The sequence below is a fragment of the Juglans regia genome, chromosome 11 (assembly GCF_001411555.2).
Source record: "Juglans regia cultivar Chandler chromosome 11, Walnut 2.0, whole genome shotgun sequence".
NCBI classification, from domain to species: Eukaryota; Viridiplantae; Streptophyta; class Magnoliopsida; order Fagales; family Juglandaceae; genus Juglans; species Juglans regia.
In genome coordinates this window covers 1,239,409-1,255,976 of record NC_049911.1, presented here as the reverse complement: position 1 = coordinate 1,255,976, position 16,568 = coordinate 1,239,409, and the positions used below count along the sequence as shown (strand labels likewise).

Sequence of the window (16,568 nt, the reverse complement as noted above, 5' to 3'; positions counted from 1 at the left end):
AACCATCCTGGTCGCTAATTATACTACCAAGTGCATCCTCATTGACAATGGGAGCTCAACAGACATATTATTTTGGGAAGCTTTTGTAAATATGGGCATAGATGCCACTAAGCTGAGACCATCACGACACCACTGAAAGGCTTCTCTGGGGATTTGATCCAACCATTAGGCGCCATTACCCTCTCGGTCACGACGGGAAAATGGATGCGTACCCCGACCACATGACCGATTTCTTATCGTGAAGATGCCCTCCTTGTATAATGCTATACTAGGGCGACCATCATTGAACAATCTCAAGTCAGTTACGTCCATGTTCCACATCAAGATGAAGTTCCCAACTGAAGGTAGAGTGGAGGAAGCACGAGGCGAACAAGCCTTAGTACGTGAGTGTTATAAGTAGGAACTAAGGAGCAAATGAGGATAAGTATGCACTATCAGAGGCGGCGATGACCAGGCCGCCCAAAAGGATGGTTAGAACACATTGCCCCCACCCTCTATAGTCCTTATGGACAAAGGTGTAGAGGTGAGGGATGAACAAAACCTACAACTAGTAGAGGCGAGTGAGCCCTTGGAGATCGTAACGTTATACCCAGATCACCCCAACACAACGATGAGGATTGAAATTGAGATCCCTCCAGAAGACTGAGAGGCCCTAAAGCAATTGTTAGTAGAGCACTGGGATGTATTCGCCTGGAGTCATGAAGATATGTCTGGTATTGATAACAACATTATTGAACATTAACTGTGCGTGGACCCCACACACAAAAAGGTGCATAAAAAAATAAGATCGTTCAGCACGGAGAAATACATAGCCATACCAAGGAAGTCGAATGCCTGCTCGCCACATAGTTCATCAAGAAAGCCCATTATCCCGAATGGCTATCCAATGTTGTCCTAATAAAGAAGGCAAATGGGAAGTGAAGAATGTGCGTGGACTTCACCGACCTAAATAAAGCCTACCCAAAAGATAGCTTTCCCTACTATGAATCGATGTCATCGTGGACGCCATTGCAGGGCACAGGATGTTGAGCTTTATGGATGTCTATTCAGGCTATAATCAAATCCGAATGTAATTAGCAAACGAAGAAAAGACCTCATTTATCACAGACCGTGGGTTGTATTGCTACCAAGTCATCCTGTTTGACCTGAAGAACACAGAAGCAACCTACCAGAAGCTAGTCAACCGGATGTTTAAGAACCAAATATGGCAGACCATGGAAGTTTACATGGATGACTTGTTAGATAAAAGCAAAGAGCCCGCCCAACATCTGGCCTACCTAAGGGAAGCATTCACACTACTGCGGTAGTACAAGATGAAGTTGAACCCATCAAAGTGCGCATTTGGAGTAGGGTCGGGTAAATTTCTAGGGTTCATTGTGTTAGAAAGAGGAATTAAAGCCTCCCCAGAAAAAATTAAAGCAATCATGAACGTGAAGCGGCCAAAGAGCCTAAATGACACGCAACAGTTGGTGGGAAGAATAACAGACTTGAACAAGTTCGTATCTAGATCCACAAACAGATGTCTCCCTTTCTTTAGGGTATTACGAAAGGTACACCCATGGAACAAAGAATGTGACGAAGCTTCCCAAAAGCTGAAGCAGCATTTAACCAATCCGCCACTTCTAAGGCAACCTATAGAAAGAGACACACTATGCATATCTAGTAGTATCCCCTCACGCCGTTTCAGCCGTCCTTGTCAATGAAGAAGGGGCGGCGCAACTGCTTGTGTACTACACAAGTCACACCTTAAAGGGAGCAGAAGACAGGTATCCGCGAATAGAGATGTTGGTGTTCGCCTTGGTGACAGCGTCCAGGAGGTTACGCTTGTACTTCGAGGCCCACTCAATCAAAGTGCTAACAGAAAACTCACCGGTAAAAGTGTTGCAAAGACCAGACAACTCGGGGAGATTAGTCGGGTGGTCAATCAAGCTCATTTAGTTTGACATCGAGTACTTGCCAAGGAAGGCCGTGAAAGGGCAGGCGTTGGCGGACTTTATTGTCGAGTTCTTATGTTTCCCACCTGAAATGGTCGTCGCCTTGACAGGAAAATCCTAGGTCCTTTTTGTAGATGGCTCTTCTTGTCATGCTAGCAAGGGATAGGAGTCCACATGATCTCTCACTTATTATTGACTTAAGCATCAGATGTGTCACAGCAGGCGCACCACGCCGCCCACTTATTGATTTGCAGGTTAGCGATCACAATCGATGGTGGGACACGTCCTTTACACTCATGGTAGGAATTAAGTACGCCTACAAGAGATTGGAGCTCCTACAACGAAAAATCTGCAAAAAACTATTTTTTGTTGCTAACAATGCATCATTTGCAACTATTAAAAGTAACGTAGTCATTAAATGATACCATAATGGAAATACTCAGATTTTAATCATTTTATTTGGAGTTTGCATCTTCAAGACCCAACATATTAGTTTTCCAAGATGGTTTTAGTGATTACATTATGCAGAAACACAATTATTTATTATTCTTGAGGTAACTCAATTGGCTGTGGCTTATGCCTCAAAAACTATATAGGCCAGGTATTGGTTCAAATCTCTTCCTTTTCCTCTCCCTTTGGTCTACAGCTTGTCAAAAAATAAGAAAAAAGTTCACTCTTTGTCAAAAAGGATCCCATTCACATATAGAGAAATATGCACTCTTTTAATGCTATTCGTGATCAAAGATCCTTTCTTGGCTGTTTAAGCTGTTTTCAATACCATTATTGTTTAACTTTGGCTTGAAAATTGGATGATGTAGAGTGGCATGCAAAGAGAAGGTAGAAGGAAAAAGATAATGCTAATACTAATTAGCTACAAACTCATTCCCACCATTTCTCATTATCAAACGCACTGCAAACTTATAGAATCATTTTTTTGTAAATTGTTTCTATTGGAAACAAAAGATTTATTCATACAAAAGTAAAACTCAACAGCCTATCACATAATGCTAAAACTAAATCGATTTAGCCGTAATGGGGAAACATAGATTCAGCTGCAACAGTAGTGTGGAGTGCCAATGCAAGTCCCCATTTATGCATGCTTCTCCATGAGTTGCCTAAACAGTTCTTCTGGTGCTGGAATTATCAAAGAAACAAGGACCAATGAGTTCTTAAATACTACACTAGTATTAGTAACTCGGAAAAGCTAGAATCCAAATTGATTTGGATATTCTTACCAGGCAGACCAGTGAAGTTCTTGTATTGTTCAAAGCCTTGGCGGATCAACATCTCTGTTCCGTACACAATAGTTGCTCCAGTCTCTCTTGCTTCACGCAAGAGCCTGGTCTCCTTTGGTGTGTAAATGGCATCAAATACTAGGCAATAATGTTTCAGAGATTGCTGCAAAATTAACAAAACACAATGAATTCTTAGGTGCATGAGCGCAATGAAGCCTATCATGATGTAATCATTGTAATTACAATATGTTGTGGTGTTAGACCCTAGAATAGTCCATCCTAGGTACCAGAAAAAACCTTGAAAACCTTTACTGTTGATCAACAGATAATTAAACTAGCCAAAAGTCCATCAATGCATCAATTTCACTTTCTGTACACCTTGAAGTTTCATCCAGCTTTCCCACCATTTTTGCAGAGAAGTTTCCTTATCTAATCTTTATTTTTTCCCCAACATGTGAAGCAAGTAAATAGGGGCAAACCTTTGAAATGGGGGTCTCATCTATTTTAGGTTTCATTCCCACGGATGTAGTGTTTGCAAGAACCATCCCTTCTTCAGGATGGAAGTTGTCTACTTCAGCAAGAGTCATAGCTTGTCCACCAACTTTGTCAGCCAGTTCTTTAGCTCGCTCTGTAAGAAAAAGACACCCCATCATCATTCAGTTGTTCATAAACTTCAGGTTTTGTAAGGTTTATAGTTTGTGGTAACACGTGGAGCATTTACTCTTGAAGAATTTTCCAAATTTTAAGCTCATTGTTTCATGAGTTGCCTTTAAAAGAAGCATAGGTTCTAAAACACAGAACTCGATTTTTACCATATGTACGATTGGCAACCACCACTCTTGCTCCCTTTTGTGCAGCACCATAGGCAAGTGATTTGCCAGCACCACCGGCTCCCAAAACAACAAACAATTTACCAGCCAAGGGTGAGCCGGCTGCAGGATTTGTACCATTCAGACCTGCAAAATCAAAAACTAACTCAATAACCTATGAAAAGAGAAAGAACTTGTCTAGACAGAGCTTGCATAACTTGTAAAAAGATGAAAACCTCTTAGTTGATCTTCAATGCCAGCAATAGCACCGATGTAGTCAGTGTTGAAAGCCATTAGTCCTCCATCTGATCTCCTGACAATGTTATTAATAGCTCCTATTTTCTGCAGAAAAATCAAATAGTGGTAACCAAAACTTACTGATAGAAAATGATTCAGATCAGATTATGCAACAACATTTTAGGGGAAGACACAATCAGATACCTTGGCAATAGGGTCAATCTCGTTCATGCACTTGAGAGCAGCCTCCTTATGTGGGATTGTACAACTGCATTCCAGATTCAGTTTCGTTATTAAAGAAAACAAAACATGCTAAGAAATATATTAACTTGGTCTACCAAAATCTCTCAGGCAGATTAATCTTCTGCTAGTGCTCTTATTTAGTACAATGAAAAGTCATAGAAATCCAGGTCTAACAACTCAAAGCTCTTGGTTTGATGAAGCATGCATTTCCAAGAAGAGTCATACCTGCATCCAGCCCAATCAGAGGAAGAATAGGTATCGAAAAACTTCTTGACATCGTCCACCAAAAAGTGCACATAAACTGCATTAAGACCAACTGACTTGAATGCTGCATTGAAAAGAAGTGGACTCTTGCTGTGACCAACAGGCTTCCCAATGATGCCATACACTCTAGTATCTGGTCCAATAAGCCTGAAGTTGTACAAGTCCAACAAATCTTTTGCAGTTGGTTGGCCTGGAGCTGAAATAGCACCTGCCTCAAGTGCACCATAAGTGAGGTATCCACCAAACTTGGGGCTAAGTAACCTTGAAATCAAACCCCTTTCTCCCATAACAATTCCAATTGTTGGCACCTAAATTTTTTTTGCATGGAGAAGTGTAAGTGAAAAAAATGTGGAAAAAACAAACGACAAACGACAAAATCAGAAAATTGCAATGTCCTGCATTATATTACATACTTGAGAATGCACCATTATCTGAAAAATGCGTGCACAATCTGTAATGTCCAATGCAGTTGTTGCAATCTTCACTATGTCAGCTCCGGTAGCTTGGATTCTTGCCACAAGATTGCCAATGGCCTCAGAAGATGGAGTATTGTGAAAATTGTGAGAAGAAACGATGACTTTGAAGTTCTCAGGCTTCTTCCCATAAATGGAATTGTTGAAGTCATGAGCAACCTCAAGCTCAACATCAATGTAATCGGCTCCCAATTCCATTGCCAAACGAAGTGCATCCTGTCGCTTGGTTTCATCACCTTCATACTGACCGCCTTCCCAAATTGGTCTGAAATGAACGTGAAATTAATTTTGAAAAGTACTTAAAAGTGGGAGAGAGATAGACTCATTAAGTACACCTCATTTTATATTAGGCGATCATTACCTGTAAGTGACAAGAGTTGGCAATGGAGACCGCTCAATGAGAACTTCAAGATCGGGGCGTGGATTGAAGTTTCTCAAACAGTCGAGCCGGATCTCAACGACGTCGGATCCGATTTCCTTGGCCTTTCGCATCTCGATCAGCATTTGATCGACCGTGGTTCCCATCAATGGAGTACATAGCAACGTGGGACTGCTCCGAGCTCCACTCGAGCTTGTTTGCAAATCGGACACGGTAAACTACAGTTCACCAAAAAGTGTAAAAAATCAGAATGAGAGAAATTATAATTTGCACCTGGTTTTTATTCCGAACTGCCTAATAATTTTTCAATGAGTAATGTTATACACTATACTCTCATTTTATTTTGATCATCTTAAATAGTATATAGCACATTCATCATCATTAAATAATAAAAAAATAAACAATAAATGATCATTTAATAGTGATAAATATGTCATATCATACTTAATAAAATGAAAGTGAGATGGTAATATGGTGTATAAAATTATTGTACATACATAAATGTCTATGTTTGACGAAGAAATTCATGAGTCTAACTAGGATTGCTAAAAAAATCTTAAGCAAAATTTTGAGACAATAGTAAAATTAAAATAGAAGTAGCAAAATGATAATATATTAACTCATGTACCGGACAAGGCAGCTTGTGTCTTGTACACTGCAAGTTCAAGACGCAAGTGGGAAACAAACCAAAACTTAAAACGTTTGACATAAAACAAAAACTCAAGGCCAGGGAAAGAAAACGGAAGCAAACGACATGCATGCAGGGAATGTTGAAGCTGCGCGCAGGCTAGCTAGAACATTTTTTCGTTAAACATGCAGAACTAAGAGATAGAGAGAACCCCACAAAAGAGAAAAGAAAAGAAAAAAACGTACCGGAAGGCTTCCCATGTTGAAGGCTGGATTCCAAACAGATCAGAGCTGGTTTGAGTTTGCTGTAGGTGTGTTTTGAAAGTAGTACTGTTTGGAAGCTGCTGCTGCAGCAGAAGTTGGTTCAAGAGTTGATTGTTTATGGGATCGATCTTAGACTCTGTCTTGTTAAAGAAGAAAGTGTAGATAAATAAGGTTCAAGAGTGGGTACATGATTATATTATATATATTATAGTATCTGTCGGCTATAGGCCAGGAATTAGATTAATATATTGATCAGAGGGTGGATGGATGATATCAACCATTGTTCTTGTTGGAAGGGAGGGTAAAGTCTTCCTTGACCCAGACAAGAAGAAGCTGGCCGGAAGTGATGAATTTGAATGTTAGATGTAATAGCCTCTCCCTGCCTACTTAACTCGGCCTAATTATTTTTTTTTACCTTCTTGGAATATTAGGTGATCCGACGAATTAACAAAAATCAAACCTTAAGTACAATGAATTGTTACAAGACTAATGTCATGTATAGTCATGAGTGCGCAAAATGCTGCATGGTGTTTTTGAAGAAGAGTAAGATTTATAATAAAAAAAATTAGTTTTTTTTTCTAATAGGGATCCCGTATTTATCTTTTTTTTTTTTAAAGAATATTTGTACAATATTTATGTATTTTACGACTATAAATATCATTTTCCATTGTTACAAACATGTTAAAGACTTACGAAGCATTGTCGAATTCTTACCGGAATTTAATTAACGTCTTTCAAGTAAAAGAATGATAGACATAATATAAAATAGACTATATAATGTTTATTACTCATTTATTACGAGACATTATGTGCTTATTTTTATAGATTCTTCGAATTTGAGGGATTTTTTTGTTACAAAAATAAAAATTATTTTTAAATTATTATGTGTAATGCATTTTTTTTTTTTTTTAAATGATAATAACTATATTGCATGAGTAAAGGATTACAAAGATTTAGAGAAAACGATTTGTTTAATACATACAGGTATACTCTCAAGATCATAAAGATCAATCTCACTTAAAAGGGCATCATTGACTAGCATGTGAGCAGCCATATTAGCATCCCTTTTAGTATGACAAACACTCTAAGTTGCAAATGATCTTAACACATTTTTGGTGTCTTCAATGATTAATCCATCTTGACTCCAATCCTCCAAAGAATTCTGCATCTTCTCGACCACCTGCATTGAACCACTTTCAAGAATGAACTCTTGAATCCCAGCTTCTTTACAGAACAGGATTGCCATCATCATTGCATTTGCCTCTATAGTTTATAGAGACAAAGTGAGATTCTTTTTAGCTCTAAGTGTGCCAAGAACCAATCATTTGCAGTCTTTGAGAATTGCTCCAATTCCAATTAAGCTCCTAGACTCGTTGATAGAAGCATTCCAGCTCATTTTGTAAATTCCTTATGGAGGCTTTTTCCATCTCTGAATACTAAGTGAGTTTGCAGTGGTTATAGCAGCAGGGACATTTGTCTTTGTGGCTTTAAAACATCTCATATCTTCATAGGCTTTATGGATAATAACTTTATTTATTTGGATCATAAACTCATCTCAACTCATCATTACAACTTTTTTAAATTTAAGCATAAAATATAATAAACAATTCAACTTTTTCAAATCCAAAAATAATAATAATATTAAAAAATAATATTCTAACAATATTTTATCATCTCAACTCAACTTAACTCAATTCAGTTTAACATCCAAACACAGTCATTTTTCCATGCAAGAAAGCATTCCTCCTAGACCATATGAGTCTTGAGATCAGCCCAGCTTCTTGATTACGCCCAAAGAATAATGCGGTAGTTGTACCACAACTTTAAGGTGTTGATTCCACAGAGAGACAAATTAAAAGAATTGTAGAATGAACAAAAAAACTAAAGAAAGAGATTAAATGATTAATAGAGAAGAAAGATTAATTTTAAATGTAAATTAAAGTGAAGTAAATTGATTAACGAAAAAAGTACTCAAGTTAGACAAATAGTAAAGCGTCGGGAATCTCTTGCACAAATATGGTATTTTAATTATTCTTAATTCATTGAATAACTCAATTGGGAACTCAATTCCTAATATTCTCAATCAGAAAGTATAGATTTATAAACCAAGATTAAACTAAATGTAACATTTTGAAAAATCATTCACCACTTTTAAAATACGTAAATTATTATCATTATTGAGAAAATCCCAACGACGACAATATATTCAGGAAGCAATATTGCAGCAAAGAATTAAATCAATGTAGATAAATAATTGATTCAAACATAATCAAAGAGTTAATCCATTCAATAGAAAAAGCATGACTGAATCCATAAACAAAATAAATTCTATGATTATTCGGAGAAGAAAACATCAACAATGAATTGAGAATGATAAAACAAAAGAGTTTTAGTAATTGAAAATCAAATACATAAATAAAAAATAAATTAAAAATACCATCTAATGTGCAAGTTCATCTCTAGCCCTACTTGAGAATTTAGTTATCCATAAATATAATGGATAACAAGAATCTCAAGAGAAAAATAGAGCAAATGGCGGCCATGGAAATTAATTTCAGATATTCCTTCTTCAAACTAAGCCATCTCCCCTCTTCTGCCCTCTCAATTTCGTGCTAATGATATACTTAAATAGGGTAAGAAAGAAACCCTAATGTCTTCATATTCATGCACACAAAATAGCCTAAATTTTAGGACTCAACTTGGCAGCCTCATACATGCTTCAAAAATTTGAATATAGAAATCTTTATTGAGACAACTTTGTAGCCATTTAAGATAGCTTTCCGACGCATCAAGAATCGCATCAATCCGATATTTAAGCGGAAAGTTATAATTAAAATACTAAAGTCTATCCATTCTGTCTCCTAGCGCATTTTAGACTTTGATCCGAATTACTCTCAAATCTCATCATTATCCTTATTTGAAGAGTCCTACACTCATTGAAAGTTCTTAGGTTGTTCCAATATCTTGCCCACTTGAAAATCCTTTGAATTTGAATGGGTTTGGACTTGCTCTTTTATAGACTCTAAAATTAAACATAAAAATCTGCTCAAGAGTATCCCAAAGTAAATAGAAACTCAATTCAAGAATACACATTAATTCCAATGATTTCTATTAATATTTTAGCATTTTAGTCCAATAATAAGGTATTTAGAGTTCACTTTCGTACACTCATCACTTCTTCTAGATCATGTTGTCACTTTTGCTAACATTTGTTCCCAGATAGATTTAAAACAGGTACCTTCCAATGATAGTTTCTATAGATGTATACTTGCTTGACACCAAACATCTTGAGCAGCCCCACATCTCCATAGCACATGCTTTGATGTTTCCTCCTCAAGATGACAAATAGGACATAGGTTATCATCTATAATTTTTCTCTTAAACAGATTGTTAAAGTTGGGTAAAGCCTCATTGCATGCTCTCCATAGGAACTTTCTTACTCCATTTGGCACTTGTAGTTTCCACAAAGCTTTCCAAGATTTTTGTTGACTTTGAACATTAGAGGAACCACTCTCTAGATTAGACTGTAGATTTCTATGAAGAAAGTAGGCACTCTTTACAAAAAAGATGCCATTACTTGTGCCTTCCCAAATCAGTTGCTCCATTCTGTTGTTCATACAGATTGGTATTGTTTTAATGATGTCCATTGTATTCTGAAGGAACAATCTAGAAAGCAAATTTCCATCCCAAATCCTGAGAGTTGGGTTTATTAAATCAGCCATTTGAGTCACTTCTTTTGTGCCATTGTTGTAGGTATTAGGAGGAAGAAAATGTGGTTTTGGCAGCCATATGTCCTCCCATATCTTCACTTCTAAGCTATTACCAATCCTCCATAATAGACCTTCTTTTAACATGTTTAGGCCAGCTTGCATACTCCTCCAAGCTAGAGAAGGTCTTAATCCCATTTTAGCTGTTAAGATAGATCCATGTGGGAAATACTTCTGTTTTAGGTTGAGGGCAGGTAGAGATTCAGGATTTGTAAGTATTTTCCATCCTTGCTTAGCAAGAAGAGCCAGATTGAAATTGTTGAAGTTCCTAAACCCCAATCCACCTTGATCCTTAGATTTACTGAGTTTACTCCATTTGACCCAATGAATCTTTGATTGGTCCTCATTGAAACCCCACCAAAATTTTCTTGATAACTGGTCCAATCTGTTGGTAATGGATTAAGGTAGAAGAAATATTCTCATGGTATAAGTAGGGATGGCTTGCAAGACAGATTTGAGCAGCACCTTCTTTCCAACTACTAATAAGCAGTTTGTCTTCCAGTTTGTTATTCGAGACCACACTCTATCAATAAGGCCATGAAAGGATGCAATTTTGGCTCTTCCAATCATAGATGGGAGACCAAGGTATTTCTCAAATGAACCTGTTAAGTGCACTCCAGCAATTTGTAGAATAATTCTCTTATTCTCAAGTGGTGTATTTTTGCTGAAAAAATATGGAGGATTTCTCCTTGTTTATTATTTGACCAGAAGCAAGTTCATATATAGTCAATAACCTTATCAATCTGCTCCATTCAAGAGAGTTGGATTTACAAAAGATCATGTTGTCATCAGCAAAGAAGAGATGGTTAACTCTTATAGGACCTCTTCTCATTGGAACACTAGTGATGCTTCCATTCATCTCAGCCTTATTAAGGACACATGATAAGGCTTCTACACAGAAAATAAAGAGGTAAGGGGAAAGAGGATCCCCTTGCCTTAGTCCTCGGGAGGGCTTGAAATAATTTTGAGGTTCACCATTTATAAGAATTGAATAAGAGAATTGAAGTAATGCAATTCATCAACAAAGAGATCCACCTGCTCTCAAAACCCAGCTTGCACATCGCAGAGGATAGAAAGGACCACTCTACATGATCATATGTCTTGCTCATATCAAGTTTGAAAGCCATGAAGCCTGATTTTCCTTGCATTCTAGTTGACATAGAGTGAATAGTTTCATAAGCCATCAAGATGTTATCAGTGATGGCCCTACCTGGTACAAAAGTACTCTTATTCATAGAAATGATATTAGGAAGTACAACCTTTAGCCTATTTGATATCACTTTTGCAACAATTTTGTAGGTCACATTACATAAGCTAATTAGTCTGAAATTTGAAACTTTCATGGGATCTTTAACCTTTGGAATCAGCGTGATGAAAGTATCATTGACACCCTCCAAGGAACCTTCTGTATTTAGAATTTTGAGTGCAAAACTGCATACTTCTTTGCCAAGTAGTTCCCAATTGGATTGATAAAATAAAGCTAGGAAACCATCTGGGCCTGGAGAGCCTAAACCTTTCATTTGAAACACTGCCATTCTAACCTCTCCTTCATTGAATTCCTTATTAAGAATCTCAATCATTTTAGGAGACACTTTATTGGGCATATCCATGAGACATTCTTCAATGCCAAATGGATGAGAGGTGGAGAAAAGTTCAGAGAAATAATTAGAGAATGTAGACCCAATCTGTTGTTTTTTAGTCACCAAAACATTCCTGATGTCCAAGACTTGAGATATTCTATTAATATTCCATCTTTGGGTGGCATGTAGATGGTAAAATTTAGTGTTTATGTCACCTATTTGTAGCCAATGTTATTTTGCCCTTTGTTTCCATTTAAGATCCTCCTCAACTAGAATATTGTCAATTTTAGTTTGCAGTTTGAAAGCAACCTCTACATGATCTCCTCCTCCTTCTTCTTGTAACTCATTCAACCTTTTCATTTTCTAACTGATATCAGTAGGAAATTTTCTGTTTGCTCTCACATTCCACTTCTTCAGAGCTGAACTTTAGTTGAGAACTTTCTATTCATAATGGTTGCAGAATCCCCTCCAAGAGCAACCTTCCCCCAGGCCTCCTTAATGGTATTAGCACAGTCATCCTTTAAGGACCAAGCAGTTTCAAATCTAAAGCATTTAGTCTTAAAACTGCCTTGAAATCTTTTATTATCTAACAGGATAAGTAAAGGTGAGTGGTCTAATTTCACAGCAGGTACCACTGAGCAGCAGGCTTCCTAAAACAAGTGCATCCATGCTGGATTGGCTAGAGCTCGATCCAATTTTTCTTTTGTAAAATTTTGACCTCTTCTATTATTAGCCCAAGTGTATCTTGAGCCTTTAGTCAGAATCGATTTTAAGGAGCACCATTCAAGGGCATTCCTAAAAATCTCCATTTGTTTGTAAGGCCTAGGTCCACCTCCCACATTCTCACTTTGATAGGTTATTTCATTAAAGTCACCACAAAAAAACCATGGGGTGGAGGCCATAGGTTTAAGGGACTTTAGGAATTCCCAGCTCATATTTCTTTTAGGAGTTTCAGGATGACCATAAAAGCTTGTGAAGAGCCAAGTTTGTGCCATTTGATCATTTGTAACATGAGTATTGATATGCCATCTCGAGTAGTTATAAATAACTACTTTAGTATGATTCTTCCACATTAGTGCAAGTCCACCACTACTACCTCTACTTTCTACCACCAAACAAGCATTAAATTTTAAAATATCCCTAACCTCTGCCACTCTTGCTTTTGAACATTTTGTTTCTATGAGAAAGGTCATATTTGAGTTCTTGTCCTTAACTAGGATGTTAAGGAAGTTAACTGTCCGAGGGTTCTCAAGTCCTTGGTAGTTCCAACTTATAAGATTCATGGCTCTTGGCAGAGCAGCCACTGCCATTTCCATTTACATATCATTTTCAACCACCTCAGTTCTCTTGCCTTTTTTCTTATCCCTGCATGCAGAAATTTCTTTTGAAAGTCAATAGGATTAGCTAGAGTGTCTCGTTTTTTACCTGCCTTCCTAGTAGTCATACCACCCTCAATCACTGGTTGTTTTAGCCTAGCCCTTCTTTTCCATTTAGAACTACCTATGGGGTCTTCTATCTGGTAGCTAGAATCATATGCATAGGTTATAGCAGTCCCAGCTTGGACTACCATCTGTTCCACCTCAGCAGACTTTATACTTTCAAGAAAAGGGTCCTTATAGATATCATGAATCTGTGACTGAATCAACTCTGTAGGCACATGTTCCATATTGTATTGTTGGCCTAAAGTTTCACCTGTTTGGTTTGATTGGTAGTTTTCTAACTGTCCATGCTCATTCTCCAATACATGGTTCTTAAGAAAGTTGATATTATCAGAATTGAGATTCTTTCCTTATTGGTCTTTTGGATAGTCCACTTCCTCTTGTACCACCTGTTGTTCAGAGGAATGGTTAGTTCTGCCTCCCTTATCCAAGTTAACAACAGATTTTAAATTGTCTTTTGATCACATAGGGGAAGCACGCAGCCATGCACCATATTGGAAAATTTTACTACCATATAATAAATTACCCGATGAGGACTCCAGACAGCCACTAATGCCATGTTTTATAATTCCACACTTGAAGCAGAAGATAGGCAACCTTTCATAAACAAAAGTGAGCCTAATTCTAATGCCTTTTAACAGCACTATGATGCCTCTCATTAATGGCTTTGTTCTATTGATGGACACCTTAACTCTCAGGTAAGGACCCCATCCCACTCCCTCTTCATCCACATCTACTTCTTCAACTTCTCCCGTCACACCGCCCACTCTCTCTCGGATAAGTTGTGTCATGCCTCCTAGAGGGAGGCCATGCACTTGGATCCATATTGGTTCAGAAGCAAAATGGTACATAACTGGAGCAAAGAGTCCATTAAAAATTTCTAGACAAATGAGATTCCTATCAAAAGTCCAAGGCCTGCCAGCGTGCACCCTTTCCATATCATGGGCACACTGGAATTCCATCAAGAACAGGTTATCACCTATAGTTTAGATTTGCAATTCCTTTGTTGGCCTCCAGATCTTTACCATGGTGCTCTTAAAAGCATCTCTGTTTATTTGTTTGTCTGCCACCACCAATCCAAGAAGACACAGTTTTTCCCTACGTGATACTGCCTCATCTTCCTTCAACTCTAGTATCAACTCCTGTTGTTCTGCTTCTGTGAGGTTGAATTTATCCCACTGTTTGATGAAGTCCTCAGCCATGCAATATTATAGTTACAAAGAAACGAATTTTTTTAGCTAATTCACCACTCTCCACAGTCGAAGTTAGGAGATTTAAACCTACTAGGGGCAGGGAATTCCTCCTCAACAAGAGCTAGGAGACCCCATCATCAAGGAAACTTAATAGCGAAGTATTACACCTCGCTGCTTCCTTCCAGCACCTGTTTCTATCTTTTTCGCCCTCTCAAAAAGCAAAAGCAACCACCTTGACTATATTTTATGTGGTAATGCATTTGATCACATGTACGGTAATTTGGATCTTAGAATAATGTAAATACTAGTCCTAAATTTTTCAAGATCTGGAGGAATAAGTGTTAGATTTTTATTAGCAAAATGGTATTTCCACCGACAAAGTGTACCTATAAAGAGTACCGATTAATGTTTCTTTTTTTTCCTTAAAGCATTAGTGTGTGTTTATTTTAGTAATTTTTTTTTAAATATACACAAAAATGCTTTATATATATATATATATATATATATATAACATTAATCGGTATCACATACTTTCATTTAATCAATATGTGAATTTAAACGCACATTTTTAAACATTAAAATAGAAGTATAAAAATGACAAATCACATATTAATTAGATAAAAATATATAGTATAAGAATTTCCTGTAGAACTTCTCTACAAACCAAATTAATATACATTCTCTCCTGTCTCCACCATATAACACGCTAAATATTATAATTTAGATCGAAAATAAATAAAAAAAAACACAGAGCGATCGAACGTAAGTATGTTCACATCACATGCATGTAAAACGTTTTAGGGAAACTCAAAATTATGTCAAAGAGATAGCAGCAAATAAGAAAAATGATATTTATAATATTAGAGTGAAAAGTCTAAGCATTACCTTTTTTTTAAAGGGAGTAAGTTGGCTTGCACAATCTAGAACTGTACATAATATTATTCAAGAATAAATACTTCAAAACTTTATTAAATAAAAGGTCACAAGATAGTAAAATAGACGTTTCAAAAATTATGTAGAATAGATTAATCGAGCATCATTAAGAAATGTTAAAAAAAACATATAGATGTTTGAGTAAAATAAATAATGAATTAGTTAATTAAAAACTGATTAATTACTATCACATTTTACTAAACTAATAAAAAAATTAATTAAGGTGCCAAATAGGATGACTCCAATCCTATCAAACTATATGGATCTGCTCTTCGCATCTCCTTGCGTTGTGTTGAATATCTGGTATACACCCAACAAAACGGGCAGCTATTTTTTTTTTCTAGGCAAGTTAATTTCATTAAACTAGAAAAGTGATAAATGAAGAGGGGATGAAGTTCCTAATCGCGCCAAAAAGTAATAGAAAATAATGCAAAATGGTGAACGGGTTTATTTGGAACCAATTTATTTACTAATTACCACTACTCTTCCTTCCTCAAATTTTTTTTTTTTTTTTTTGTCCCTTCTTTTGTGGGTCCTTTTGAATTGGCATTTTCATTCAATTAATGGCTTCATGTTAGTTTATGAACTTACTACGGCACAAAATCAAATACAAAAAATTTGTTGAAGAAATTATTACAGTAAAAAATTGATAGTTTTAATAAAAAAAAGCTCGTTGATGAATTTTGTTATGATCTTCTTAATGTTTTCTGGCATAAGAAGAAACATATTGTTGATTTGCCTTATGTTATATATATATATATATATATATATATAGAGAGAGAGAGAGAGAGAGAGAGAGAGAGGGGTGGATAAACCACTTAAATCTATTGAAAGAAAAATATCACTTTTGTGACTGGCTATTCAATTCAGAATTTAAAACCTAAAACAAATCACTTCAAGTGCTTCATAATATTCATAATAGTCTATATGAAAGAATTCAGGCCTAATTATTAGAAAATATGCATTCACTGTTCAAATGGGTAATATGTTGAAATGATGAGGATTCAAAATTCGGGAAGGCTGGTCCGGGAAGACACCACCTATCTTTTCTTTTACTCCCTAAGCGAAGGGAAGGAGGCACCAGTTTCTTTTTATAGATAGCCAACATGATTGGAGCATGTCTCCAACCATTTATAAGAAACCACCACCCATGTTATGAGTGGAAAAAGTTGGAAGTGACAATGAGTTTGC

The 16,568-nt window shown here is 36.6% G+C and overlaps 1 protein-coding gene across 1 annotated transcript; it reads right to left on the bottom strand.

Annotated features, from left to right (window-relative positions):
* Positions 1–2,801: 2,801 nt before the first annotated feature.
* Positions 2,802–6,710, bottom strand: LOC109011053 (bifunctional 3-dehydroquinate dehydratase/shikimate dehydrogenase, chloroplastic-like). Its single transcript, XM_018992084.2, has 10 exons — positions 6,448–6,710; positions 5,557–5,792; positions 5,136–5,460; positions 4,684–5,030; positions 4,420–4,483; positions 4,215–4,320; positions 3,982–4,125; positions 3,649–3,797; positions 3,170–3,332; positions 2,802–3,068 (listed from the first exon to the last, which is right to left on the bottom strand). The coding sequence occupies exons 1-10, from the start codon at positions 6,460–6,462 to the stop codon at positions 3,025–3,027; spliced, it is 1,593 nt and encodes a 530-aa protein (XP_018847629.1). The 5' UTR covers positions 6,463–6,710; the 3' UTR covers positions 2,802–3,024.
* Positions 6,711–16,568: the final 9,858 nt, after the last annotated feature.

Coding starts and splice junctions, on each gene's coding strand:
- LOC109011053 (XM_018992084.2), bottom strand. Junction 4,484..4,683: donor TCTGATTGGGCTGGATGCAG/GTATGACTCTTC, acceptor TCTGGAATGCAG/TTGTACAATCCCACATAAGG. Junction 4,321..4,419: donor AGATTGACCCTATTGCCAAG/GTATCTGATTGT, acceptor ATTTTTCTGCAG/AAAATAGGAGCTATTAATAA.